Genomic DNA, 26980 nt, shown 5'->3' with positions numbered 1-26980 from the left:
GGTAATGCTCAGCACCCGAGCAGGCTGTGACCACAGCAGATGCTCCTCTCAGGCTGTCCAGGCAGGACAGACCTCACTGCTGGCAGCTCCCAGTCCTCCCTCCAGCTCCTGCCATGCAGGCCAGCCATGGCACATCTTGCTGCCTCCCCTGGAGCTTTGATATAATGGAGATGGCAAAGGCTAGCATGGGAACACTGTAGCTGAATTTGCAAAGTTTGAAATTTCACATTAAATGTTACACAAACAGGATTTTCTGGATGTTGGTTTGTTTTGCACTGAGGGTATTAATTCCAACAGTAGCTCTGGATATTTGGGAAAAACAAGGTTGAAGCATAAACAGTCATTTGAGAAGGAAAACAGAAACCTTGCCAGTACTTACAAACAGCAGAGACAGCCCTGGAGTGAGTGAGGGCTCTGCCTCTAATTGTGTGCTTTTGTCTTTTCATATTTTCTCCAGAGAGAACATTCCCCTTAGAGGCAAAATTGTAAGTCATGGGACTCTTATTGAATCTATTAAACTTGAATGCTAAATACGGCATTCTTTTAATCTTTTGATATTTAATTTAGCATTTCCTAATAATAATGCTGTGGATTATCCTCCTGTACTTTTCCCATTTCTGAAATAGTATCAATTACATTTTATTTGTGGCTGGTAATAGTTTTAATGTCAGAAATTCTAAGAGCTCCTGTGGTGCAGAGCTGACATTAGTGGGATAAATGGCAGTTGCTTGCAGGACTGCAACACCCTGCTTATTAATACTAATTTCCTGGAGGGTTGTTTAACACAGGCTTTGTCTGATGCAAGCACTGTGCAGGTAATCGAGATGAGCTCTACTGGGGGCTGCTGCAAGAGGTTGCTGGTGCAGGGATGCTGGGCAGGGTAGCCACAAACAGTTAATCTTTTGTGTATGCAAATGCACCAACTCATTGCATCCTTGGCCCTGGGGGTATGCACTGGGATTGCCAAGGGGTGGCAGGATGGGGTGGGTGTAAACAGGACCTCTGTCTGCAGGGCAGATCCCACCAAACTAGGGCTGAAAGAGAAAGGTCTCCTGGCTCACCTCCCCTCTAACCCTGGAGTGAGTAAGGGAGAGAAAACACAGTGACAGTGAGGAGGAAAATATTCTCACTTTGTTGAGAGCACAGTGGTTTTCCATCAGAGATGCAGGCCTAGGTAGGGAGAGGGAGATGGGAAAGTTAGACCCAGCCTGCTGTGAAGTGCTTGACATAAAAATAGTCCATTACTGGGAGAGAAAAAGGTTAGTGAAGGACAGAAAAATGAGCTGCACAAGAAAAATCTTATGTACGTGTCACATTTTTCATAACTGCTGATGCTAAAAACAGTATGCTAATCGTGCATGGCTTTATTTATTTGACCCTAAATCCTGGCGGAAGGCAAAGATTTATAATAAAAATTTCATTGATACTTTTCCCATCACACTTATGTTCAGTTATTGAGAGCCATTTGGGCTATAAAACAGCAAGGCACAGCGATCCTCTGTTCACCAACTTCCTTGGAAGGCTTCCAGAGGCTGGATAATGTTACGGCACCTAGTATGAACTCTGAAAAAAATGCCCAGAGAAAACAAGGATACAAAGGCAAAGCCCCAGAGCTGAAGTTGTATTAGCTGGTGGGTTGCTTCCGTGCAGCAAAATGTCATTTTCAGATTCTCAGTCCTGCAGAGGTATTTCTTTTCTAGTACAGGTTTCTGATTAAATCATTGTTGGTCAGAAAGGCAAAACAGCTTGGCTTTATTTTCATCTGAACTGCTTGTTAGAAAACATGTTGTGTTCTGAATCAATAGACACCTTAATCCATGATATTAGTGAGTTTTCTGCTCACATAAATGTCTTTCAAAATGAGGTTTCTCCCTTGCAGCAACCCTTCTGCACTGGCAAAACCTCCACATATGCACTCATTTTCCCCTTTGAATAATCCCTTGTATACAGGTCACAATTGTTTTTAATGTTGCTTCAGTTTATTTTCCCAGCAATATTTTCCATTTTAATGCAACTTTATCTTCTCCCTCACTATTTCAGTCGGGTACTCTGAGTACTGTACAGAATTTTTCCTGGGGTTAATTAGCTCCAGTTGGTCTTTTTCTCTTCAGTCTATAACTACTGAATATTTTAATGACATTGTATTGTTATAGAAGGTCTTCCAGCTGATTAATGGACCTCAGAAATTATATTAAGGGGATTATATTAAACCTCTGAATGTACCTCTTATAACCCCTCATGCCTAGAAGTATTTCATACAAATATTTCTACTGTTGATGTGAGTTCAGAAGATACTGTTTCTAATTGCCCTGTATCTCCTTTAATGGTAGTTACCATGCATAAATTCCTGCTTTTTGATTGCTTCTTCTTTACATGAGTATGTGCTCCGCTACTATTACAGTGCTGGTGACATTCTGAGATTCTTTATTTGGACCAAGCCCTCCCCTTGCAGTTTTGCATTGATTTTTTAATACAGTAAGTACCTATAGGTGGTGGCAGAGGTCCTGGCAGGGGTGCCCTGAGCAGCCTTGCAGCTGGGTGAAGCTGTGGTGCTGGGCAGCCCCTGCCGTGTGCCCCAAGCCTTTGAAAGGGGGTTCTGCTAATTGTGCTTACACCACATAGTTACACTTTTTAATTGGTTTGGTTAACATCTTACAGATGTGCAAAGTATGTGATTTTTCTTGGGGGTGCTCATTAGGATAAAATTTTCTCTCCCTGTTTAATCTATTAATTTGGAGTCATTGGCTGTAATTGTAATTAAATATATGGGTGCTATTTCTTAAACGACTGAGATGCTGTTATGAGCAGAAGGATGCTGTCTCAGATCTAAACATCAAGGGCACTTGAATTTTCCTCCCACTCCCCCGCTGACTCAGTGTTTGTCATTGGGCAAGTACAGCACCTCGCTGCCTCCCTTTCTTGCCTTCCAGGGCTATTGTGAGAATTAATTAGATAATGTTTCAGCATGGCTTTGAAATGGAGAGTGCTACAGAAGTGCCAAGTTATAATTTATTGTTATGAAAGTCGGCGTGCTGGCTGGGAGAGAGACCTGCAATGCAACTCCAGCAGAGAGAGACTGCGAGGCATCTGGGGGAAGCTCCCCTCTCACTGCAAGATCCCTCTGCTCCATACCTGCCATCTGCAACACCTCTGGGAATCTTCTGCTGGAGGCAGTGCCTGCAGCTACACGGTGTGATCCTGGGGATGCAGCCCCTGGCTCAGCCGAACTGTCCTGGTTGCTGGACTGAGGATGTCATCTGCACCTCCCAGGCTGTTTTCAGGCTAGTTTTGGTGTCTGAAGGAGCAGTGGCCACCTCCTCTGGAAAAACGGAGTGCTCCAAATCAGCAAACCACTCAAGATTAACATTGATAGGTCTGAAGAGTGGCTTAAGGTTAAGCATGCCGTGGACTTGCCAGGTAAGATTAGCCAAGAGCACATGTGTGTTTTGCTGATGCAGAGTTTCAAAATATTTAGGCCTTGGTTGAACAAGGCACTCGAACATGAGCAGTCCCATTGAAAGCAATGGAAATAACTGGCTGATCAAAGCCGGGCAGCCAGGTGAAGAAAGAACATTAGGTTACAAACCTGTTTGTTTAGAACAGAGTTTGCTTTGAGGAGCATGCGTGCACGCGGACAGAGGCGACAGAGCAAGCCTGCACCCCCTGCCGCCCCCCTGGCTGCCAAATGGCGCCTCCCCGCAGCCCCCTGCTCAGCCAGCTTCCCACGTACCAGAACTCTTTAAAAGCAACTCTGTTGAACTGTAACGACCTGCCCAAACCAGTGCTCATGATCTGTTGAATCCTATTTTCATCCCTTGGGCTTTTTATCCCGAAGCCAGGGCTGCTGGAGGGGCTGTGCCCAGGTGCTGTGGTGGGGCCGAGGAGCCGGCGGCAGCCCCAGGGCCCCTGGTCCCCAGGGGACAGCACCAAAAAGCTGTTGTGAGACCTCATGGACAGCATCCACCTGGGCTGTGGAGATCTGTGCAATCTAAATCAGCATCTCTTTATGCCAGTGCTCTTATGTTACAGAAGAAATCCTTCCCCAGGGATGGGAATCCAGCTGGAGTCCTGCAGCTGCCCAGTGTTGGTGCTGAGGGTCACTGGTGTTGATGGCCTCATTACATGTTGGTGGCACCGCCGGGCTCAAGACAGAGGTAAGGGGACGCAGGGGGATGGCTGGGTTTCACAGAATCTTAGGGGTTTTTTTCTGATGTTTACGTGGAGCCTCCTGTGTTCCAGTTTGCACCCATTGCTCCTTGTCCTATCACTGGACATCACCTTCTGCGGGTCCAGGGGGTGGTGAAGGACCTTTTGTAGCCTCAAGAGCCTGGTGACACAGGCCGGAGGGGCCAAGGCAGAGCCCTGGGGCTGCCCCAGAGCTGGAGGGGACCCCCATTTCCCACCTGCCTCTGTCCCCTCCCCAGGTTTTTAGCTCTGCTTGCGCAGCAGCATTAATGTGCTGAGGTGAGACGTGAGCAGGCATCGCAGAACACAGAACCCATGTTTGCAAACTAGGAACAGCCCTTTTACTGCTTTCCTTGTGATTAAGAGACCAAAAATAAAATGACCTGCACTTATATTCCCAGGCAGGCAGAAAGAATAATTACTTTACAGAGATGGAATTCCTTCACATATTGTAGCCGTTGAAAAGAGTAAAATTTGAAATTTACTACGGCACAGAACAAAAAGGTAGTACAGTCAGAGATAATGAAATCCTTACTTGCCATTAACAGAAAAATTACTGTTGTTAAAAGACCCCTTCATAAGTAATTGAGAAACCAATTATACAGTCTTGGTGACTAATTTGTCCAGGAGCAACACGGACCACGTTAGGGCGGGTAACGAGCGGCACGCGTGCCCCGTCACCCCTTGTGGCAGCTCTTGGCTTCGTGCAGCTGCTCCTCAGAGAAACGACCACGTCGCGCACGCAGCAACCAGCACAGGCACTATCGGGCGTGAGGCGCGACCGTGAATCCCTCCGCTCGGCAGCAGCACGAGCTCTGGGCTCGCGCCTCGCTCCGTGTCACGCGGGGCGCCCCGCGCGGCCGCTCGCGCCCCGCCTCGGCCCACGGCAGGTCCTCCGCGGCCCGGGGCGCGCGCCACCCCCGCCCCGCGCCCCCGGGGCCATCGCGGCACGCGCCGGCGGGAGCCCCGGGCTCGCGCCCGCCGGTTGAACGGCCCCTCCCGCCGCGCGGCCGCTGGCGCGCGCCGCTCCCGCTCCCCCTCCCTCCCCGCCCCGTGGCGGCCGCGCGGGCGCGCGCCGGCAGGCGGCGCTGTGGGCGGGCGGCTCGCGCCGGCGGCCCTTCTTGGCGCGCGGGGAGGCCGCGGCGCCGGCGCGCGCGGCGGGCGCCGCCCCCTGCTCGCCTGTCGGCGGCGGCGGCGGGAGCGATGGCGGACAGCGCCAGCGAGAGCGACACGGACGGCGCCGGCGGCAGCGGCGGGGGCGGCGGCCCGGCGGGGCCGATGACGGCGGGCGGCCCGGCGGCCGGGCCCGGCTCGGGGGCGGCGGGCGGCGGCTCGGGGGGCAAGGCGGGCGGGATCGTGATCTCGCCGTTCCGGCTGGAGGAGCTGACGAACCGCCTGGCCTCGCTGCAGCAGGAGAACAAGGTGCTGAAGATCGAGCTGGAGACCTACAAGCTCAAGTGCAAGGCGCTGCAGGAGGAGAACCGCGACCTGCGCAAGGCTAGCGTCACCATCGTGAGTGCGGGCGGCGCCGCGCCGGGCCCGGCGGCGGGCGGGAGGGTGGGTGGGTGCGCGGGGCGCCCCGCGGCGGGGGTGTCCGCGGGGCTGGGCCCGGCCGCCGCCGCCTGCCCCTCAGCCCGGCCGCGGCCTGCGCGCCCCGCCGCCCCCCCACCCCGCGGCGGCCGTTGAGGCGAGTTCACCTCAGGCGGGCCCGGCTGTCAGCGCCGCCCGTCCTGGGGCTGGCAGCGGGGCCTCCCCGCGCCCTTTGCGCCGTCCCGGGGGCCCTCAGCGGGGACCGCGGTCCTTGCGAGACCGGGAGGGAAAGCGGCGAAGAGCGGCAGTGGTTCCCGGCCCCGCGTGGCCGGCCCGTCGCTCGGCGGGGAGGCGGCTCCGGCCCGGCGGTCCCGGCGGCGGCGGCGGCTCGGGAAGGGAGGCTCGGCGGGGTGCCGAGGTGTGAGGGCCGCGCAGGGGACGGGCCGTGCTGGATGTTCCCTGAAGTTTCTCAAAGTAGAGATTTTCTTCCAGTATAGGTAATCTGTGGAGATTACGAGTTATGTTTTTAGCCGTCACCTCTGCAGCTGCTGTGTGGAAACAGCGAGTTGCAGGATAGCGTGTTGGTCATGAAAAAGCGTTTGATTTGTTTTGGACTGTTTTGTTAGCTGTCGTATTCCAAGAAGGTATTTAAAAACTCATTTAAAATAAGCCCTTCAAAAGCCATGTGAGTTACACACACCACTCTGTTCCTGGAAGAGCTCGGCTCCTGGTTTATGAACACTGCAAAGATAACTTGGCGTTTATCATCATGCTCTTAAGCATCAGTCCTCAGTCAAGTACAGATGAAAATACAGTAAATGTGACATGGTTTTCTTCTCTATGAGTTGGGAGTTTAGGGATTTTTTGCTAATTCAGTGGTTACAGTGATCGCTCGGGCATTGTAACGATGATGGCGTGTGTGCAGGCCGAATGGGTAACGTGTTACCAGCCGATTAAAGGTTACCCTGCAACTTGCATGTGCTCTCCTGTACATCCTTGCCGGTGCAGATGGAGACGCCTAGGGAGAGACCGATCCCACCTGCATGTGCATGTTCTCTTCTCATCTGATTTTTCTCAGGGTTGGCTTTATTACAGTCACAATGGATGTTTTATTGATAACCAGTTTTTCCATTGTCGATACATCTGGCACAGAAATGGAGCTTGTCTAGGCAAAGCTTTCATCTGTTCCCAGTAGTAAGCGTTGAGCGTCTAGCAGGATGTGGGCCGGAAGAGTGCCTGAAATACAATACAGAAGTAATTTATTCAAGGATGACAAATAGAGTGCTAGCTGGGGGAACGTGTGCTTTGTTAATACTTTACGAGAAGAGAATGTGTCTTAATTAGGTAGCAGCAGAGTGCCTTCTAATGTCGAAAGGGGCTAAGACATCTTGTCAGTCAGACATTTTCTCTGCCTGCTAGAAAGGCACAGCATCTTTCCGAACCTCTGGTAGGTGCATTGTTTGTAAACAACTTGGAAAAGTGATTGTGTGCTTGTAAAGTTCTATAGGTGCTGTCTGTATGAACTAATTGTCTTACATTTTCATCAGATTTTAGTTTACAAAAGGGAAATATTTTTCTTAAATCTTAAACTCAGTTTGTATGTCTTTAACATATTGGATAAAGACAGAGAAAGGTGTTAGACTTTTATAGCAAGAAAAACCGGCATCTTTTGCAGACATGCAGTCTTTGGCATGCTAAGCGGGGTGCTCAACGGAGTAAACCACTTCTAATTCAGCAAGTGGCAAAATAATGAATGCAAAACATAACATTTTTTTCAGACCTCTGAGACTTTGTGCTGTGGTTTATGTAGTCCGTAATGTAAACACATTTGCAGTTAGAATACTTTGTTATGTTGCTCTAGCATACAGGTGACTGGAAATGAGCTGTATTGGAATGTTGAAATGTGTGCCATTTGCATGCAAATGTAATTAAATAGAAACTTTCTGATTTTTTCCATTGTGATTCTAAGCCTTTGTCAGTCTCCTCCTCCACCAGCCAGCTCAAGCTGCTGGCGGTGTGGCTGTGCTGGCAGGCGGGCGCTGCGCATCAGTTTCCTGTTGTATACTCTGTAATGTCACGAATCAGCTTTGATTTTTATCAAGTGCTGAGGATGAGCTGTGAAGTGCAAATGAAACTGACAGGTAGCCAAAATAGCAGGTGAAATGCCTAAACCTGTGTGCTGAAGGTGACTCCTCAAACCACGTGGCTCTTCATCCACAAGCCTTTTGCTGTCCTGACGTTTGTGCAAGTGCTGCAGAGACTCTTCACTTTCTCTAGCTCCCACCATTGTTTTTAATACTTCTGAATATTTTTTGCTTTAAGGTTTACCATGTAGAAAGCAGTCTTTGCTGGTGTGTTAATGTAACAGCTTTCTGTGTCTGTATGTAATATTATTGGTATCAGTGTGTATGCATACAGTTTGGGAATTACTTAACTAGCTAGCTGCATAGGATCATATTAGTTCTATTTTGTGGTTAACCCTTGTGTCATGGTGTTGAAAATAAGCATTAATTAAGTGTAGGAGACCTACGTTAAGTAGTTGCACTTGGAAAACACTCGGAAAAGGTGTTGACTTGTCAAGCTTTTGTATGTTTGCCAACTTCATACGAACTGTCATCTAAAACATGTAAAAACAGATGCAGTTTTCATACCAAAATTGGTAAAACTAGCTTGGACTAAGTGTACGTCCAAAAAGGTGTGCGAACTCTACTCCTTCTAGTAGCCTGAAATGCAAATGAGATGCTGTTGCTTGAGTGCCAAACTGTAAAATTAAGTAAATACGTGTGATAACTTTACCAATAGCAGCAGCTGAGATAACAGAGGCAGGGAGCAAAGCGAGGAGAAAGCTGGGTAAATTTGAAGTGTTATCTAGCAGTGCGAGAACATTCAATACATTACATGATGCAGTTTCAGATCCAGTGTTAAGAAGAAATAATTGAGGTCACTTGACCCATTTGCAGAGAGTTCATTTATATGTATTCAGCAGTCTTTAACTGTATGATGTCCTAGTATGTTTCTGCAAGGTCTCTTTTAGGAAATGGAAGGGATGGTGCCTGGGTGTTGCAAGCCGATGCCGTCACAGAGACTTTCCCACACTAGGTTAGGAAAAATCACATACCTGAAGATCTGAAATGCTCTGTATTTGAGGTGTGGCGTCATGAGTTTTGGTTACAGTGCTGCATTACCAGAAGCAGATTTCCTATGTGAACTACAATTTTTTGGTGAAAGAGGCCTATCAAGGACATGTCCTATTTAATGGACTAAGTCTGGGGCAGCACGACTTCTCTGGTTTGAGAAGAGTACTTTCAAAACTGGTGCTGTGACTGATTTCTTCAAAATCAGATGTGTGTAGGTATGTCTTGGTCAGGAAGTTTGTATTGAAGTTGCTAGAACATGGATTTCTAACTTTTTTCTACTTTTCAGCGTTTGATGTAACAAAGCCATCCTATTTCAGTAAAGCCCTTTAGCTGTTACTGAAGCTTGTTGGTTTTCTTTGTTGTTGTTTTGAACTGTTAGGTCTTCTACAGAGTGCTTTTAATAACAAAAAGAGTATTAATTCCTGATTTCTACAAGTACATACACGCTTATTCTTGGAAGTTAGATTAAGTAATTCCAGTCGTGTAAATTTGCCTACTATAGTCAGGCATCTTCTGTAGTTTCGGAAAGTTAAAGCATAATAAGCCTTATTCTGTTATTTATTTTTGTGACTGAGATGAAGACAGTGTATTTGAGAAGCCTTAATTTAAAAATGTTGCAGCTCCAGAATGCTTGATGTAGCAGGTTTAAGTGCTTTGTAATATAGACTTTACAAGAACAGTTTGTCAGGTTTTTTTCCCTGCAGTTTGCTATGTAGATAAGGGAATTGCCCTAGACTCCTGATCTGTGGTTCTGTGCGGATCCCCAACAGGATCTTCAGTTCAGATGAGACAGTCTGATCCCAAATGCTAATGGCATCAAGTAACACTTGGGTGGTGGTTTTTGTGGGCTTGCCATGAGTTATCACTGTCAGGTAGTGAGTGCTACAGCTCTTGCTGGCAAGAGGCTCTGGGATGTGGGACTGCTGAGCACTGCTGTGGATTGCGAGTGGCAGTGTTTTACTACCAGACTTCTTCTGCCCTTGTCTCTGCAGCTACACCTGTGCCGGTGTGCACCTTGGCTCTCATTGTGACTTTTTGAATGCCCTGACTGCTGGCAGAGGGCAGTTGCATCTCCTGGCTTCTCTGTGTTTCTGCGGAGCAGTGTTAACAGCCTCCCGCCAGTGGGAGAAACAGCCTTACTCAGCTCCTGTTTCCTCAAACCCTGCTCACAGATCCTGAAGAAATTTGTTGCTTTCAGTAACCCCTGTCTCCTGAAAACAAACGGGCTTTCTGAGACTTGCAGATTGGAAAAACTCTGTGTGGTATCGTAGTTCTACAGTTACAGTTTTCTCAATAAACAATTAGATTTAGATGCTGGAAATAAATATGAGTTTAGCATTTTGTCCTCAAGGAAGTGTGCACTGGGATTTGTCTGTGTGTGTGAGCATGAGATCTGCTCTCGTGGGTCTTCATGGAAGATGTCAGCCTGGATTGGATAGCTTAAAGAAGTAAATGGGTGTGCTGTATTGTCAAAAATATCCTGAAAAAAATGCTTTTTAACAGCTTTTTCCTTTCCTAGAGTTTGCACCAAAACTTCAAAGCAGAACACCTGTTTCAATGTAGAATATGTCTATTGACATATTCTATGTCAATAGAAAGGGTAGGATAGGCCAACTGCATCGAAATAGGAATAAGGTGCTTACTTAGTGGCAAGGAAATTAAATCAGTTAGTTGCAACTAGCGGTAAAAAGTCAACCCAGAAAACGAAGAGATTAATGTGTTAAAAGAGATATCTGTAAGTTTGTAATTTATTCTTTATTTTCAAGTAGATCTTGCTTGTGTGAAAGAGCTTACTTCTTTTGTCATGTCTTCTGTAGGTGTAAGAAAGCTGCTTGGGGCTTTTGTGTACAGGTGCGTCATTTGTAAATAGTTTGTAGGTGGCCTAAACCGGAAGTCTAACTAAAAAGAACTTTATAAATTTGCTTACTTGCTTTTTTGAGTAAAGTCAGCATTGTTGCCAAGATTAGCAAATTTGCACACAGTGAAACTCCATCCAGAATTTTTCAGGAAGAGCAGGCACATAGGAAATACGTGTCTTCTATTTGAATTTCACATTTGCCACAGATTCTCAAGAAGTTTGATTGAAAGTTTTCCAAAAATGTCTGTAAAGGAAAAAGGAGGCTTAGTAATGCAATGTAGTGTTAACTGTTCTGGCCCTGAGGTTAACTATGGTAAAAGCAATGCTACTTGCTGTGCAGCTGGTGAGCTAATTGAAGGAAAGTGTATTCTTGTCTGCTTCCATTTGGTCATTAGCACAGCTACTAGCATGTTGAGTTCCCAGGGAAAGCATTGTTGATGCTGTGGTGACAGCACATTACCTTTTGGCTGTGTGGTAAGCCTTCTTCAATGCTGGTTAGATAATGAACACACGGAAGAACCCTCAGAGGAAATCTAGTAATGTTTCTTTCCTGATTCATATGGCTAATAAATGAGAATGCTTGAACACAGGTGTTTGTACTTGCAGGGAGTTTGGGGCTTCAGAGGGTTGCTAAATCATCTGCTTTGATTTGGATTTGTTCCTACATAGAATCTTGTAACTTACCTTGAATTGTGTCTTTGGGAAGAGTAGCCAGTTTTAATTTGAGTACTTGCAGGTGAAGATCCACTGGGCTTGAAAATGTTCAGGTGTGCTGCCTCTGGTTCCATCAGATTTTTCAAGCCTGAGCCGTTTGCTCCTGCTGTGCTGCTTGGCTAGGTTAATGAGTCTTCTGGCTCCTCTGCTTTCTCCTTGTGAAGATGCAGGCTGTGACAGGCATCTTCTTGTTTACTGTGACAAACTGAACTAAGCTTGTACACATGCTCTGAGATGCTGAAAATCTAACGTGCTAGATCAAAAATGCTGTGGGCATATGATATACACTGATCTAGTCTAAACACACTTTCCTCCTTCAAATCTTCACAAGTGTTTCTGGTATGATAGGTTAGTTTGACAGGCTTTTTGTGGTGTTTTTGTTTGTTTTGTTGTTTGTTTGTTTGTTTTGCTAATCAAGTCAGTTTGTATTCCCTGAGCTTAATGTTCTCTGCTCTGGCTAATTTGGCAGAAATGCACTAGCGTGACTGTGCCTCTTCCAGGTCTGATTTGTACTGCTGGGTTATCCAGTAGCACTTGATTAGGTGCTAGTAATTGCGGAGCCATAGTCTCAGTGTTTTCCCTTTCTCTGGGATTTTTTGAGGCTCTCTTCTGTAATGCCTCGGATTTTCTTTACAAAGAGGTATTGAGTCCTTAAGTTTCTTTCCCCCACCCTGTATCAGTTTCACCAGTGTCACACACAGCAGTGAAGGTGAGCTGTCTCTCTGTTGGGCCTTGGGTGGCTGTGTTAAAGCTTCATGTGTGAAGCTGATATGGTGGTGGTGTTTCCTCTCTCCGTGTCTGTTCTCTGCAAGAAACCATTGGTTTGTGGGGTTGTTCTTTTTTTTCAGAAGCACACCTTTAGTAGAACTCATTTTGCTGCAAATGAAACAAAACCTGAACATGTCTGTTCTCTGTTACTATTTTTTACAGTCTTGCTGATTTCAGTATCCCAGAATTTATCAGAACTGACTTACTGAAAAATTATGCACAGTAGGTATTTTGAACAACACCATGCTTAGTACACATCAGTGTGAAATTTCTGATGAAATTTCCCACTGACAAGTATTTTTGAGGTTTGCTGTATACTTCAGTTATTTTATAACCATTTTAGAATAATATATGGCCTGTGTTACTAAATCAAAAAGTTATACGATTGCCATATACACATCCTACACCTTTGCAGTTATCTTTATTACACAGTCCTTGGCTGAAAGATGAATCTGTGCTAATCTGCCACAAGTTGTTCTCCATGAAACCATGCTGAATGACTGTTTTAATGTTTCTGTCCTTTATGCAGTAAATTAATTTGTATCCAGTTTTACTGTTGTGTTGGTACCAAACTCTGATAACCATCTCTGTATTGCTTGCCTTTAAATATTACACAACAGCTCTACTTTTTTAATCTGATATTTTTGTGTTTTAATAATGGTGAAATGTCTTCAGTCAGTAGAAATACTGGTCTGTTACTCTGCATTGCTTTGGGTATGGAAGTGAAATAAGAACTGGGATTTTAGAGTACATTTGGGAATTTTTCATAATGCAGAGTTCTTGGTGTTTCTGTGGGCTTTCTATTCTGCATAGAACATAATTTTGCTTTTCTCAAGTGAACTTTCGCTTTGAGGTTGTATCTTGAATTGTGTGTCAGAACTGGTTTATAGTCGGCTTTTATTTTAAGAATACTGTTTCATGTTGGGTTTGATAATTTGCTGATACTAATGGCCATTCTTTTTTTAGTGTATCTCCAGTGACTCCAAAATATTTTGAAGGAGAGAGGTTTTTAAATTTTTTTTTCTTAATTGTATACCTAGGAGTTTTACTTTGACTGAAAAAAAAAATATTAATGCTTGTTACTGCTGTATATCTGCCAGAATCTTTTAATTGTTTTTCTTTCACTGGTACAGTACAGGGCACTCACCCAAATGAGTATTCCCAATACTGAGAGTTTTGCATTGGTAACAACTGCTGACTTAGGTGGCAGAGTAAAACTTCCAAGTATTTTTAGATGCACTAGCACTGTTGCTAATCCCAGTATTGGAAAGCTAGTATGGACAAGACTTCAGAATAATTTTTAAATCCTGAAAGTTCCACCCTTCGTTTTACGTGTGGTTTTCACTGTAATGGAGTTTGAATTTTATTGCTGATTTCAAAGGATTAAGGAAGGTGTTTTGTTGTTGTTTTTTTTTTTCTTTCCCAGAGTAAATGCATGGTCTGTGGTTTTCTTGAACTTGTTAATTCCATTTACTCAGCCTCAGCACTTGTTCCCTCCCACTGCTGATACTGACTTCACTTAATATTCAAGTTGTTGTTTTCAAAGTCCTTAGTTTTAAGTCTTGGTATACATGGAATGTACCTTCATCTATAGATGAAGTGCTAAAGCTCCTTGGAGTGAATGATGAAATAATAATAGTGGTGTGTGCCACACAGTTGTGGTCAGCAAGACATCTCACCAAAAGTGTTTGTTTTCATGCTACACCTTGTAAAGTGTGCTTGGGTGGGATTTCAGGTGGGGACTGGAAGAGCAGAAAGTGCTTGAAATTGGCTCTGGCTGCTGGCTACAGAGGAAGCTGGTCAGGCAGCAGGATCTATGGGGTGCTGCAGAAGGATGTAGTGCTGGTGCTCTCAAAATCTCACAGATTTTGAAATGTGATTGAAACGAAGAAATGAAACAGTGTTCCTCCAAAGAAGTGGAAATTGTCAGCAGGATGCATTTGGTGTATTTCAGCATAGCCTGGTAAAAGCAGTGAGAAAATCAGTTGCTTTGCTGCTCTTTTTTGGGCTGAGGGGTAGGAGGAAGTTGTTGAATTTAGCAGCGGAGCCAAGAGGTGACTATTTTGTCTTTCTCTTGAAGAAAAAAAAAGCTGAATAATTGGGACAAAATATACAAACTGAATTATGCACAGGATTTGGGATCTAAACAGAACTAATGGAAAAGAGACAAAGATATATCCTAGAAGAGAGGGGACAAAAAAAAACAACCAATATAAACCAAGTTCCCATGGATTTGTAAGGGACAAACATTTCTGTGATGCCTTGCTTCCAGCGCAGCAGCTTGGGGATGTCCTCAAGGATACATCTCAAGTAACACTTCTGCAGTCAAGTCTTTTTGTCTGACTAAAGAGGTGTCTTAGTTTTAATTGGGTGGACTGTTTTTGTCCCATTTCACTATGTGGGGTGAGAGAATGAAGTAGAAATGAAGGCAAGACATTCGAGGTGAATTATTCCACAGTAAAAAGACAAGTGTCTGAGTAGGAAACTCCAAAGCACAAGTTACAGATGTACAAGTTTCCCATATCTCTCTGGGGTGCAAGGACTCCTTGATGAAAGCTAAACACAATGTGTTTACAGAAACATTTCTGCAATTTTTAATCCTGACACTTGAGTTGGTAGTTTTTTCAACTCTTCAGTGAAGTACAAATATTGTAGGCTAATTGTTGCCTGTAGAGACAGTCCTTTTGGTCCTTGCAGTCCTACCAAGAGTCATCTGTCCCTTCATGTCTTCCATTGCATCACTTTTGTTCCTGGAAAAGCGTTCCCTCAGCATATCAAGTGATACTCTAATTGATGAAGAAGCTCTTAGGATAAGGCCTTCTCTTCCCCTTTCAAGTCTGAATTTGACTTAGTTTGAAATTTCTTCCTCTCTGCTTTAATATTGGATGCAATCTGTTTTTCAGTTTGGGTTGGCTTAGTGAGATAGATGTAGCTAGAATTGAAATGGCCTGGCAGTGTTTCAGATATCTGTAAAATTTCCTCAGATGTTTTAATTCTTTAAACTGTATAAAATGTGGTGCTTCTGCTTACTGCTGGAAAGCTAATGTCTTTTTAATTCTTTGGTTGCTGATGCTAATCATATTTAAAACTCCTACCACATATATAAATCCCACAATGATAAACTTTGGTCCTCAATAAAAGTATAAATGCTTCGTAACAAGTCAGACATGATAAAACTCGGCAATGTTTGATGAGTGGTAAAAGTAAGCTTCTTTCTGTGCCCTGCAGTTTAATTTCTACTTGAAACAGAGGAAGTAGGAAGATTTTTTAAATTTTGTTAGTGATGGGATTCCCACTTTCTCTTCACTTTCAAATAAACAGAAAAATCATTTAGTATGAATTTTGCAAAATGTAGGTGCTTTCTATCACCCTTTTTCCAAGAGCTTTGAACAGTATGTGTTTTTTGCATTTGGTAAAAACAGAGAGTAGAAATTTTGTCCTGACTAGAGCTGACACGAGTTTATTCTTTAGGCAAAAGCCCTGTCCTCAGGGCCCCTAAATCTTGGTTGTGTCAAGAGGGAGGGATACCTCCAGAGTGCTTTTCCAAGAGTAAATTTAAAGTGAGATGTAGATATTCAAAACACTCTCATTTCTTTGAAGATTGAAATATGTAACTAGAAGTTCTTGCTCTGTGGGTGGGAAGGTAGGTAGACATTTCCTAAAAATCTCTGTGTGTTAGACCTATTTCCCCAGTCTGTATGGGCAAGGATAATGGTATTCCCCTGACATCTGCAAACATCTGTTTGTAGAGATCAGAGACAGAGGGTACAGAGCAAAGGAGGTGCTTTTTCGTATACCTAATCATATATTCATGCACTACATTGATTCAGCTTTATCATTTTTTATCAAAATTACTGTATGATGTCCAGATGGTAGAAAAGGAGAAAACAAAATATTGCTCCAGTCACTTGCCTCCTAGGAAGGGTAAGGAGAAACACTATTTTGCTGTGATGGAGTACACCTAGAGTGGAATGGACAGTGTGGTGTTTATTTCATAATGTGTTGGTTTGGAATAAATTGTGATTATAATCAATAACGTGCTTTGTCTCCAGCACTGAGAAAGTGTTTCCCGAGAAAGCCAAAGTTAATGTTAGAGGAAAGTAGGGAAGATTTTTTAGGCAATCTTAAGAGGTTAGTTACATTGAGTGACTGGGGACACCTTTCTAGTGTAGGGAAAAATAGTGCCATCCCTGATTATTGTCAAAGTTGAATTTAAACTAGTCATTTAAAGCAAATAAGCAAAACCCAACGATCAACAACAGTTTTTAAGAAAGCAAATAAAGAAATTACATGGTGAGCATCTCAGGCTGTAGTTTGGAAACCCCAGAACTGGATTTTGATAACCTCCTATCTCATTTTCATAAATAAAAGGAAGGCATATAGATTGATTTTAGTATACCACAGGTTATACATTCCTGAAAAGAAGGGTCTACAAGTGCTCAAGGCCACTTGGATCTAGAAGAGAAGGATGATGACTGCACAGGTAATTTGAGCTCAGGACACAATGCAGAATAAGGAAACTTGTGATCTTCTTGCCTTGGAACAGGGAGAATTTCTGATACCTGTGGCATGTTGGTGGCTCTGCGTGGCAGATGCCAGTCAGCAGTGGTCTGATACCTTTTGCCTGGAAAAGCTGTGTGGGTAGAAGAGAATTATACTTTGCCACTTATTATATATTCTTCTGAAGAAAACCCAAGTGTTTCATCTGAACTACGTAAAGTGAAATAGGATTTTCATGAAGGTTATTTGGGGGGTGACTATTAAATCTCTGCTCCCTGCTTTTGTTTGTGCTTTTTCGCTTTTGAACAGAGAAACAATTATGACAGCAAAGCTACTGTTTTGCTGAACTGCTACCTTTCTTGTAGGTTCTAGTGCTGAGTGGCAGTGTTGCTGAGATGGAAGCTGCTATTTTATTGAATATTCTAATGATCATGCAAGATGGGAAAGATAGATTTAAAACAAAACAGTGTATGCTACAGGAGTAGCTGTAAGCAGTTTGATCCCTTTCATTTCCAGAAGCCTGCACGTTCAAAAATTCAGGCAAACTATACCTAGAACTACAAATCTAGTTATGTTATATGTGCATCCTTATTACATTTTTCAGCAGCTTTTATGCTGATGCTGAACAAAAGGAAAACCTGTTCCACATGCTTCTGGATTCTATTTGTTTTACACTTACTGATTAACTAGCAAACTATTTACAGTACAAAAAATTTACCAGTAAAGCAGTGATGTCACTGGCAGTCAAAGAGTAAAGCAAAACCCTCTGTCAAGTAGTCATCCGTAAAGTATGAATACAGAGGACTATTTCAAACCTTGGGTATGTCAGTGTAATTTTCTTTTCTGTTTTGGCTGTGTTTGTTAAAGTAAACCTTCAGTCAGTCGGGTATAAACTCAGAAAAACAGGGAAGACCCAGCAAAGCACCTTCTGCTGGAGCAGTGTTGCCTAACCTTTGTGCTCAGAATGGTCACTTGGCCTCTGTTTGGCTGAGAGGGGAGCTGTGTAATATGGCCTAATTCTTACTGTCTTCCTGGCTGTGTTTGCTCATGCAGTCGTTACGATCCTTCTGGGGAGCACTGAACATGTATTTTGAAGATACATTTTGCTTGTATGCAGTGAGCCTGAAGACTTAGGGGAGCTGGGCTTGTTGCTTGTGTGCACTGTGCTCGTTTAACATGCATTGGAAGTCCACTGCTACTGAAAATGCAAGATATGCAGGAAATGTATTCTTTGTCTGCATGTGCAGTGATGAGATGGAGAAACAAGTTCATGAAATAGAGCTGTTTGGAAAGGTCTGTGGCTAGATTTAATTTTCCTGCTAGGTCATTCCTGCCTTGGCCTGTAGCTTCTTGTTGGCTCAGGTTACAGCTCTTGTGGACTGGAAGCAGAGGCTCAGCCCTGATAACTGTCTGGGAACTTGTTCTACATGATGATGTTTAAGTGACTGAAAAATAAGTGCTATAAACCATATGTCTAATGAATACTCAGATTTTTAAAGTTGTCATGTTGAGCACTTCAAAATAGGAAGTGTTTAAATGTAAGTTTGCCTGTGCAACCTTTCTACCTTTCCTTTGTGGTGCCTTATTACCATATACTCTTTAATTAGATTAAGACTTGCATAACAGTATGTGGTCATGGTTAAACTGCTAAGTAAAAGTTATTTGAGGGTTGTTGCATGTTTTTAGACCTTGTCTTGACATTTTTTTTGGTCACAATGGCTTTTTCCTGTGCTCTATTTTTATTAACTATTTAATGTCAGTATTTTGATGTAATAAAAACGGTTGGTTAGAGTACACTGATTTTTGTTTTGAAGAAAGGCTTTTAAACTATTTTTAGTTATTTTAAATAAATTCAGGAATTGACTATTCATTATGACTTTTATATAGCTTGTTGTATCTTATTTGTAGTGAACTAAATGCATTAATTTTATAAATATTTCTGTTTGTGAAATGAGCCTGCTTTCATAACTCATTTTATTTTCACCACTTGCATGTTTGAGTATTAAAGACTCTTGCAGGTCAGTATCAAAATGCAGAGAGAAGCTATTTTAAGTGCTTACAAATCTGACATGGAAGGGAATTGCATACCATCAAACAGTTTACTTCATTGCTGATTCCGAGAGATTATTTAGCATGTGTGAATACTACTGAACTTGTGTGTTTAGGAAGCTGGTCAATTCTCAGGGCTCTTTTAAAGTGCCATTCCTTGTGTTGCTTTCCAAACCACAAGATGTATGCTCTCCGTCTTGAAGGTAACTGGATTTTTGAGAGAAGGTTTCATAAAGCTACATGAGTGATGCCAAGCTGAAAACATCTGATCGTGGTTAAAACTGACTTGGAGGAAAGATGTATATCTTATGTCATTTGACAGCTTATTTCCCTAGTCAATCTGTGACCATTGTGGATTTGTATGGCAATATGCTGGATCACTTGGTAGGCATCAAGTGAAAAACTTGCTGTGGCTGGAAGTAGCAGTAGGAGTGTTGGGACAGAAGCATTTTGACATGGCCAGCCAAAACCTAGCTGGCCTTTGGAAAATGAGGAGGGTGGGGGAATGAAGGGGAGAGAGAATTTCCAACTATAGATGGAAAAGAAAAAGAACTGTCTTTTAACACTATAAGTACATGCTTATTATACAGAAACTCCTTATTATTGTAATAAAAGCCAGATACCTTTTTTCCCCTCTTACAGCATAACTCATCTAATGAATAGCTGAAGTGTAATAGGAATTGTGTTTTGAGGCACTTCTGTGTATGTCTTTAATGTTTCACAGTAGGTGACATTAAGAGTAGTTGAAGTTACCAGGCTGAGGTTCAGTACTGGTTTTTATTTTCCTCTCTGTTAGTGTGTTTTGGAAATAGCATCTGATAAGCCTGTAGATGTTGTTGTTTGTTGATTTTGAAAACAAACAGAAAACAAACAAACAAAAAAAACCAAACCAGAAGAACCTCATCCAAACAAAACTCTTTCCTGTCATCTACCAGGTTTGTGTTTAAAAAAAAAAAAAAGCCCAAGGGCTTTGGGTTCTGAAGGAAACATACCAAGGTATTATTGCTTGTTTGTTTGTGTTTCAAAAGTATGGGGCTTCTAGGAGATACTGTATACCCAAAGATAACAATGGACAGTTCTGCTATTTGTGTTGCTCTGTTGCTCCTGAAAATGTATCTTAAGGAAGGGAAAAGAAAAAAAGAAATGAAAAAATTAAAAAAAAGTACTTTTATGTCAGAACCAAGGAAGCAACCCTGGGGGTTGCTGTAGATTACACAGGAAATCACGCTACCAATTGAACCCAGAGCTTGAATTCCAGCTCACCGCTTCAGTCGCAAGAGCATTCTCTCGTCTCAGCAGACAGGCCACCCAGCTGAAAAATGTACCTTTACTTGGGAGGAAGGCTGTGCCCACATCATACTGGGATTTCAGTGGAACTTCCTGGTCCTTCAGCCCTTACAGATAGACGTGTGCTGCTGCAATAGCTGGCAGTAGTGTGAGCTGTTAGTCTCTGTGTTATTGTTGACTTCTGTTCTTGTGGTCATTCATGTTTCTCCTTGTCTGACAAGCACGTTGAATGCAGTGTGCTTGTTCTAGGTGTGGCTGGAAGATTTGTAGAAAGAAATAGCTCCAGCCTGGGATTGCTGCAAGTGTGAAAGTTCCTCCTGTAAAGGGAACAGTTTCAGCTTGCTGGAAGATTTGTTGCCTTTGTAGACTGGTAGTTTTTCATACTGTTTTAAACTAGTGACAGAAAGTAGAACCTGAGCAGTACCTTGAGTTAGTACTGCCAGAGGAGAAGTGTGTACTTCAGAACAATAGAGAAACTTAGATTTTATGTAAGAACTACATATTCTAAAATCATGCAGTTGTAACTTTCTGAACTTCAATCCCTTTTCACGGCATCATATTTTTCACAGGACCTCTGGAAAGGCTGCTTTCTGAAGTGACAGCTTTAGTTCAGTGTAACATGTTCAGCAACTGAGATCATCTCCTCCTGAACCTGCCCCAACCTTTCAGTCTATATTCAGTAGCAAAGATTGAGTTTCTTTTGTACAGCAACCAGATTCTACTGCTCTTCAGCTCCATCTGCAGGCTCCTGTTGTCCATAGGGTCCTGTCAACAGATACTACGCTGTAAAAAGATGGATTAATGGTAAAGAGATCATGGTAGCCCTTGCCTTAAAGGTGAGGGATCTTCAAGAGTGGATTAGATCAAAACAGTGCTTAGTAGGCTGTTTCCAACAAGATTCCCTGAGATCTAGTGTCACCTCTACTCTGGGTGCTCGTGTAGAAAGGTGGTGCTTTGTCAGCATGGAAGCCAGCATTCTTGTCATCTGGCTTCCAGGTGGTCGAGAGGAGGTGACTGGAGCAGTCTGTAAAACACTTGCTACTGAAATTGTGTCTGAAGTGAGAGCTGAAACTAAAATGCAAGAACTTGTTCATGTCAGCTTACTGATAATGTTGTACTGATACTGTCTAAGGAGTAGGTATTAGTTGTGAATGTTGAACCTACTTACAGTAGTAAGTTCAGGAAGGCTTATGAAGCTTTTAGAAGTAGATGGGGGAACAAGGGATCATAGAGCATATTGATTTTTTATTTGACTGTGTTCAAGCTGATGCCTCATTGGAAATACTGGATTTTGCTGCTCCATAAAATAGTGCCACTAGACAAAGGTGGTTGGGTTGTGGTCCAGTGATACAGAAAGAGACCATCCCACCTTAAGCAGAAGCTGCTGCTTGTAGCAGAAGCAAGAGAACAAAGGGAAATCCAGCAGTGTGGACTTAGTCTGATAAAGGTATATTTACAGGAAAAACTGAGAGAGAAAAAGGTTTTAGCACTAAACTTTTCACAGTTTATGCTAATATGTGCAGGATGTAGAAGAACAACTTCTAATGAGATTCACTTCCTAATATCAATACTCAGTTACTATGTAAAGTTTAGGATAAATGTTTCTTACTTATTTTAAAATCAGCTGGTTGGATTGTAAGCTCACAAGGACAGGGTTTTACAACACTTCATGCATCAGCTCTACTAGTGATCAGGTTTTCACATGCTACTGAAACAGAAATAATATAATTTTTCTTCCTAGAAAATAGAAGAGGTTTTGTGTGTTTTGTATGCATGAGATGCTTCCCCCTGCCCTTCATTCTCAATTTCTTTTAAAGTATCTGGTTAGTCTTTACCATTTATGGTTTTGACCACAACAATTATTGGATTTTTCTTAGTGGCTACATCCATGAAATGAATGCTCCAAGTTAGCTATACATGGAGTTCTGAGTCACAGGAGACAGACAGGTGGATGTGACTTTGGTTATGCAGAAAATCTGTGGTGGAAGCAGATTGCTTGTTTCGGGTTTCCAGAGATTGACTGATCACGTGCTGCCATTTTATATCATTACTCAGCAGCCTAGCTATTTTTTGTAACATATTACCCAGACGGAGTGAATTGTTGCTAGTGTTTTTGGATGATGAACGTGGTATGGATAACAGAGAAAAAATGAGAACTCTGTACCTTCATAGAAGACCTATGCTGATTTCTACGCTGTTTCTCCTTTTTTTGCTGATGATATCAGAACATCCTTTCAAATGCAGATACTTAATAAAAGGGCAGATTATCCATATGGAAACACAATGCATATATGTTCAGAAAAAGATTCCAATGACAGCGACTGTGCAGGAAACAGTATTAAAACCTGATTGTTTTAATGACTGTTTTACAACGTCAGTTCTATTATTAGTATTAAGTGTAATTAGTAAATTAGTAAAATTTGTCAAGATTTTAGGTAATATTAAGGTAAACACGAATTGTTTTATTACTTGAAATAGTTGGACTATCTCCAAGTAATGAGTAACAAGATGAAGGGAAAGTTTTAGAAAGAAACTACGTGGATTTGGAAGAAATATGATAATGCATCATGTGCTTTTGTACTGTGTCTTAATAATTGTATAATGTTTTTTGACTAAAAAGTTTGTATTGGAACTGCAGACACGGGTGATGTTGATGGACATTCATTGTATTAAATATGATGTGTGGATATTTGGATCTTAGTTTATACTTAGATATATAGTGTTTTTGTTGTTTGTTCAGGTGAGAAATACATTCTTTTTATAGTAGTAGCAGATGTAATCACACTCAGCTTTGAGCCAGCTGAATGCAAGCCCGTGTCCTGCACAGGGTAGGCAGAGAGGGTTGTTTGCAGAGCAGTTTCAACAGGTCTGAATTGTTACTGTTCACTCTTTGTTTCTGCGTGCCAGCACTCTGCCTGTGTGGTATAACACTTTAGGAAGCAGATCCAGGAAAGAAAAATGGGAGGAGGAAGGATTAGTTTTTGGGTGTCTCCTGCTTGTGCTGGCCTGCTGCCGTGTGCAGGCACAAAGGAGTGCATTGCTGCTTGGCTGGGAGTGGGCTGGGATCTTGGCAACCCAAGTTCACGTTGGCCTAAGCACCCATCATTAATGTAACATCAGGATCTGGCACTAAAATGCTGTGTAGGCTCAGTGCTGTAATAATGTGGTTTTAGAGCTTTTAATTAGTGCAAAGCATGAGCAGAACAAATCTGTGCAAGTTAGAGATGAACAGAAATGAAAGCAGAAACACCCCAACTTTTTTAAAATTTATTTTTTTTTTAATTTTTTTTTTTTTTTTTTTTTTTAGAATTAAGTGCTTTCTGATTTAATTTTAGGTAAGCTCTAGCTATGTAGTTATGTTACTTTCTTCTGTTGTGTGAACCATTGAAAATTAGACACCAGTAGAAATCCTGTGTAGTGATGGCCATGGTGGAATTGATTTTGGAACAGCATGCATGAAATTTAACGATTTGAGGAAAATGAACCCTTGCAAGTTGACTTGTTTTACTCTGTTCCAAAATGTCTCTGAAGACATAAGATTGTTAGCAGCTCCAAGCAAAGCCACATTTAGAAAGTGATAGATGATGTTTTTGAGATAAGTTAGGTTTCTTGAGGTTTAATCCTGTGAGATGTGAACTGACAATTTAGCACTTCTTCAGAGCTCTTGGACGACTCTTCATTGTCTTGATGTGACAAGTGACAGGTCATAATACCAATGCTGAATGTGTTAGAGTAGCAGTTCTCTGCCATTGAGATGTGCAAACATTAGAGAGGAGGTGCTGTGCAGGACCTGAACTAATAAACTGTGACAGAACTTTTTTTTCTCTTCTTATTTTTCCCAAGTCTGTTTTGTGCCAGCTCTGCTGGTGACAGGGAGAAGGGAGCTAGCTGGTGGCAGATAGTAGGAAAGGGCCAAGAAGAGAAAGTGCTAGAGATGGAAAAAGGCACAAGAAGGCAGTGATAAGATTTGAAGTGGATAACTTGGTACAGGGTAGGCTCAACTGAGAAGCTGCCAAACCATCACTTTAGATTTTATAATAGTTGTGTTACTGTGTGGAAAATTTACAGTTGTCCTATTGTTCCACCAACTTTAAAGACATTTATGCTCTTTAAGTAGTTTTTCTTGTAGGCATGGAAGATGTCTCTGTTTTGTGATTGTCTCTTGGATTACTAGGGAATATATCATTCCAGTTAAAAGGTCACTGACATGGTGATGTCTTTTCAGCATTTCCCAGTGTACAATTTGTCTAAACAGATAGTAATTTTGGTAGATTTTGGTCAGAAGATTATGGAAGCTAAGCTTTCCGTAAGACTAGGTATGCATCTGCTTCAGGTTTTAAATTTTCCTCTGTCAAATTTTACTGAAATAAAACTTGCTGTATCTTTACATATTGTCATCTATAAACTGGTATCATTAGAATCATGGAAAGTCACAAATCTGCACTACAAGCAAGCCCACAAGTTGGCTTTTATGTGGAGCAGTGCCCAGGTGCTATAGGAGAGCTGAAATGGAAATTGTCTTCTCTAACAATTGTTCACGGGGAAGATTTCCAGAGTAGCTCTCCCTGTTGAACTATGGAAATCCTCAGGGTAGAGCTACCATGTGGCATTTTTTAAAGTTGATGTTGTACGTAGTGAGTAACAGTTCGGAGAAGTAGTATGTTTTCTTGGGCTGGTGGTTGGGTACAAATCCTCAGGAGATGAGCTGTGCTGCCTGTGGCTTGGGAGGCTGGTATATCTGTCTAAAAGAATAAATGCAGGATTTGACTCCTAGAGAGCAGGGCTGCAGTCTAAGGGGTCTGGAAAGATAGCAAGGAGGTGAATGCAGCAATCTCAGAGCTGAAGTACAGCTTGTAATGAAGAATGTTTAGAGGGGTGTTTATTTTTAGGAATAGAGTAGATAAAAGCAGGTAATCAGTAATGCTTGTAGAAAGTTTAAAAGGTTGGGAAGTTCATGCATTTGGTTGGGGGGAGGCCACTTTAAAGCACCAGTGTAGTTTCACAAGTTGAAAGATTGGGAACAAAAAAAGATGAAAGGTGCTATAATGTTAGAAAAAGGGATGGTGACATCACTTAGATCCATCCTACTGTTCTCCAGAACAATGGGCAAGATAAAAAAAAATATATTAAAAAAAAAAGGGGGCTGGGGGCATTTAAAGGGGAGTGGAATAATGGAATAATTGCAGCTTTCAATGTGGAAATGTCTTAAAACTGTGTCTTTACTTCACAGCAAGCAAGGGCAGAGCAGGAAGAGGAATTCATCAGTAACACTCTATTTAAGAAGATTCAAGCTCTGCAGAAAGAAAAAGAAACACTTGCAGTAAACTATGAAAAGGAAGAGGAATTTCTCACTAATGAGCTCTCAAGAAAGCTGATGCAGGTAATTGGTGTCTTCACTGTTGTTTCTCCCAGGAGCCTCAACTGGTGGTTGCACTTTTTTGTTAGTGTTACTGCAGTCAGACGAATGTTGTCAGGTTGTAGCTGTTGTAAAGCTGACACTTGATGAAAGTACAAAAAGTGTAGTGAGCAAGTGTTTTTAATATGTTGCATCTGCAAGCTCATAGTGTTGAAAACTTGAAAGTTTGTATAGAGATGCAAAGAAATGGCTGTAGTTTAAAATAAATGTTAGCTGTCTTAGAGAAAAGAGTTACTGAATAATTTAAAATGTTAGTGAAACAGACACTTTTTTCAGGAGTCCTGAAATATTAAACTTCCTGTACAAGAATGTGCAGCAAATCTTGAAGAGACTTTATCTGTAGGTTTATCCTTACTTTAAACAAAACAGTTGCTTCTCTTGAATTAAAATACTTGGATCAGTTAGGCGCTGAAAGTAAAAAGATACTGGAACAATAATGGCAGAAAAAACTTCTTTTCACTACTCAAGTTGTATTTCAAAGTCATACATTTTTATGAAAAGTAGAGAAGTAGGTGGCAGTAAAATAGGGGTATCAAGTGTTCTTTTCTAATTGAAGTAAGATGTAGATATCACTATAGAAAAAGCTTTCCACTAAAGTATCTTCCAATAAAAGGAGAAATGGTGTGTTGAACATTGTTTCATTGAAAGGGCTATGTTGAAATTGGCTGCAGAACCAGATTACCTGGCACTGGCATTGTGTAGATGAAAGTAAAACTTACTTTAAAAGTAAAACATTAATCTTGATTTGCCTGAAGGGATTTTATATATATATATATATATATATATGTATAATGACCTTGCACACAAATTTGTACTGTACAAGTTCTACAGCAACTAGATTGCTATATTGCTATATCTAGTAATTGCTTAAAGTATGCTTAGGCTTTCTCCTGGAATTCAACTGGGATTGCTTTAAAGCTGCATCTTTCGCAGTTCTTAACTACTAAAATTATGCAAAATAGATTCACACATGATAAAGAGAAATATAAACTTATTGTCAACCCAAAATTACAATTAGATTTTATTATTTTCTGCTGTGGACTTTCCAAAAGTATCCTTCAAATGTTGCCCCAAGTTAAGGTTAAGGTAACAATCTGCTGTTCCCAAAATCGCCAAGGGCGTGCCTTGAAATGTATGAAATAATGCAGGGACATTATGGTGCTTATCCGCTGGAAGGAGGTGACTTGATTCTTGCTAGTGAGAGGAAGATTCAGAGAAGCGCATGTATCTGAAACAGAATGCAGGCATAAAGCTGTTGAAGTTATTCTTGCCTTTTGGATGGCAACTGGAGAAATCCTCAGTCTTGAATTCAACAGCATCCTGTAAATATTACCCAGCTTTCAGTAGGCAAGCTGCAAGTTTCTCATGAAAGAAAGTAAGTACGTAGACATAGCTACAATAATATAGAGGTAAAATTCTGACCACTGCCTGCTTTTATTAAGCAGTATCTCAGCCTACAGCCTTACATTTTGTTTCTTGTGGCCCTTCTGTAAGCTTCAATTAGTGTTTGATAAGCGTGGTTATGTCAACCAGAAG

General features: G+C 42.1%; 1 protein-coding gene across 1 annotated transcript in view; it reads left to right on the top strand.

Annotated features, from left to right (window-relative positions):
- Positions 1-5343: 5343 nt before the first annotated feature.
- The window catches only part of CCDC6 (coiled-coil domain containing 6), a 52198-nt gene continuing 30561 nt past the window's right edge, over positions 5344-26980 (top strand). The window contains exons 1-2 of the mRNA XM_051618195.1: positions 5344-5697; positions 25259-25408. Of these exons, the coding sequence (XP_051474155.1) occupies positions 5389-5697; positions 25259-25408 (459 nt within the window). The 5' untranslated portion in view covers positions 5344-5388. The remainder of the gene's footprint in view (positions 5698-25258; positions 25409-26980) is intronic.

The sequence above is a fragment of the Apus apus genome, chromosome 4, assembly GCF_020740795.1.
Source record: "Apus apus isolate bApuApu2 chromosome 4, bApuApu2.pri.cur, whole genome shotgun sequence".
Lineage (NCBI taxonomy): Eukaryota > Metazoa > Chordata > Aves > Apodiformes > Apodidae > Apus > Apus apus.
Note: the sequence above shows the minus strand (reverse complement) of the source record. Positions and strands in the feature narration are given on the sequence as shown.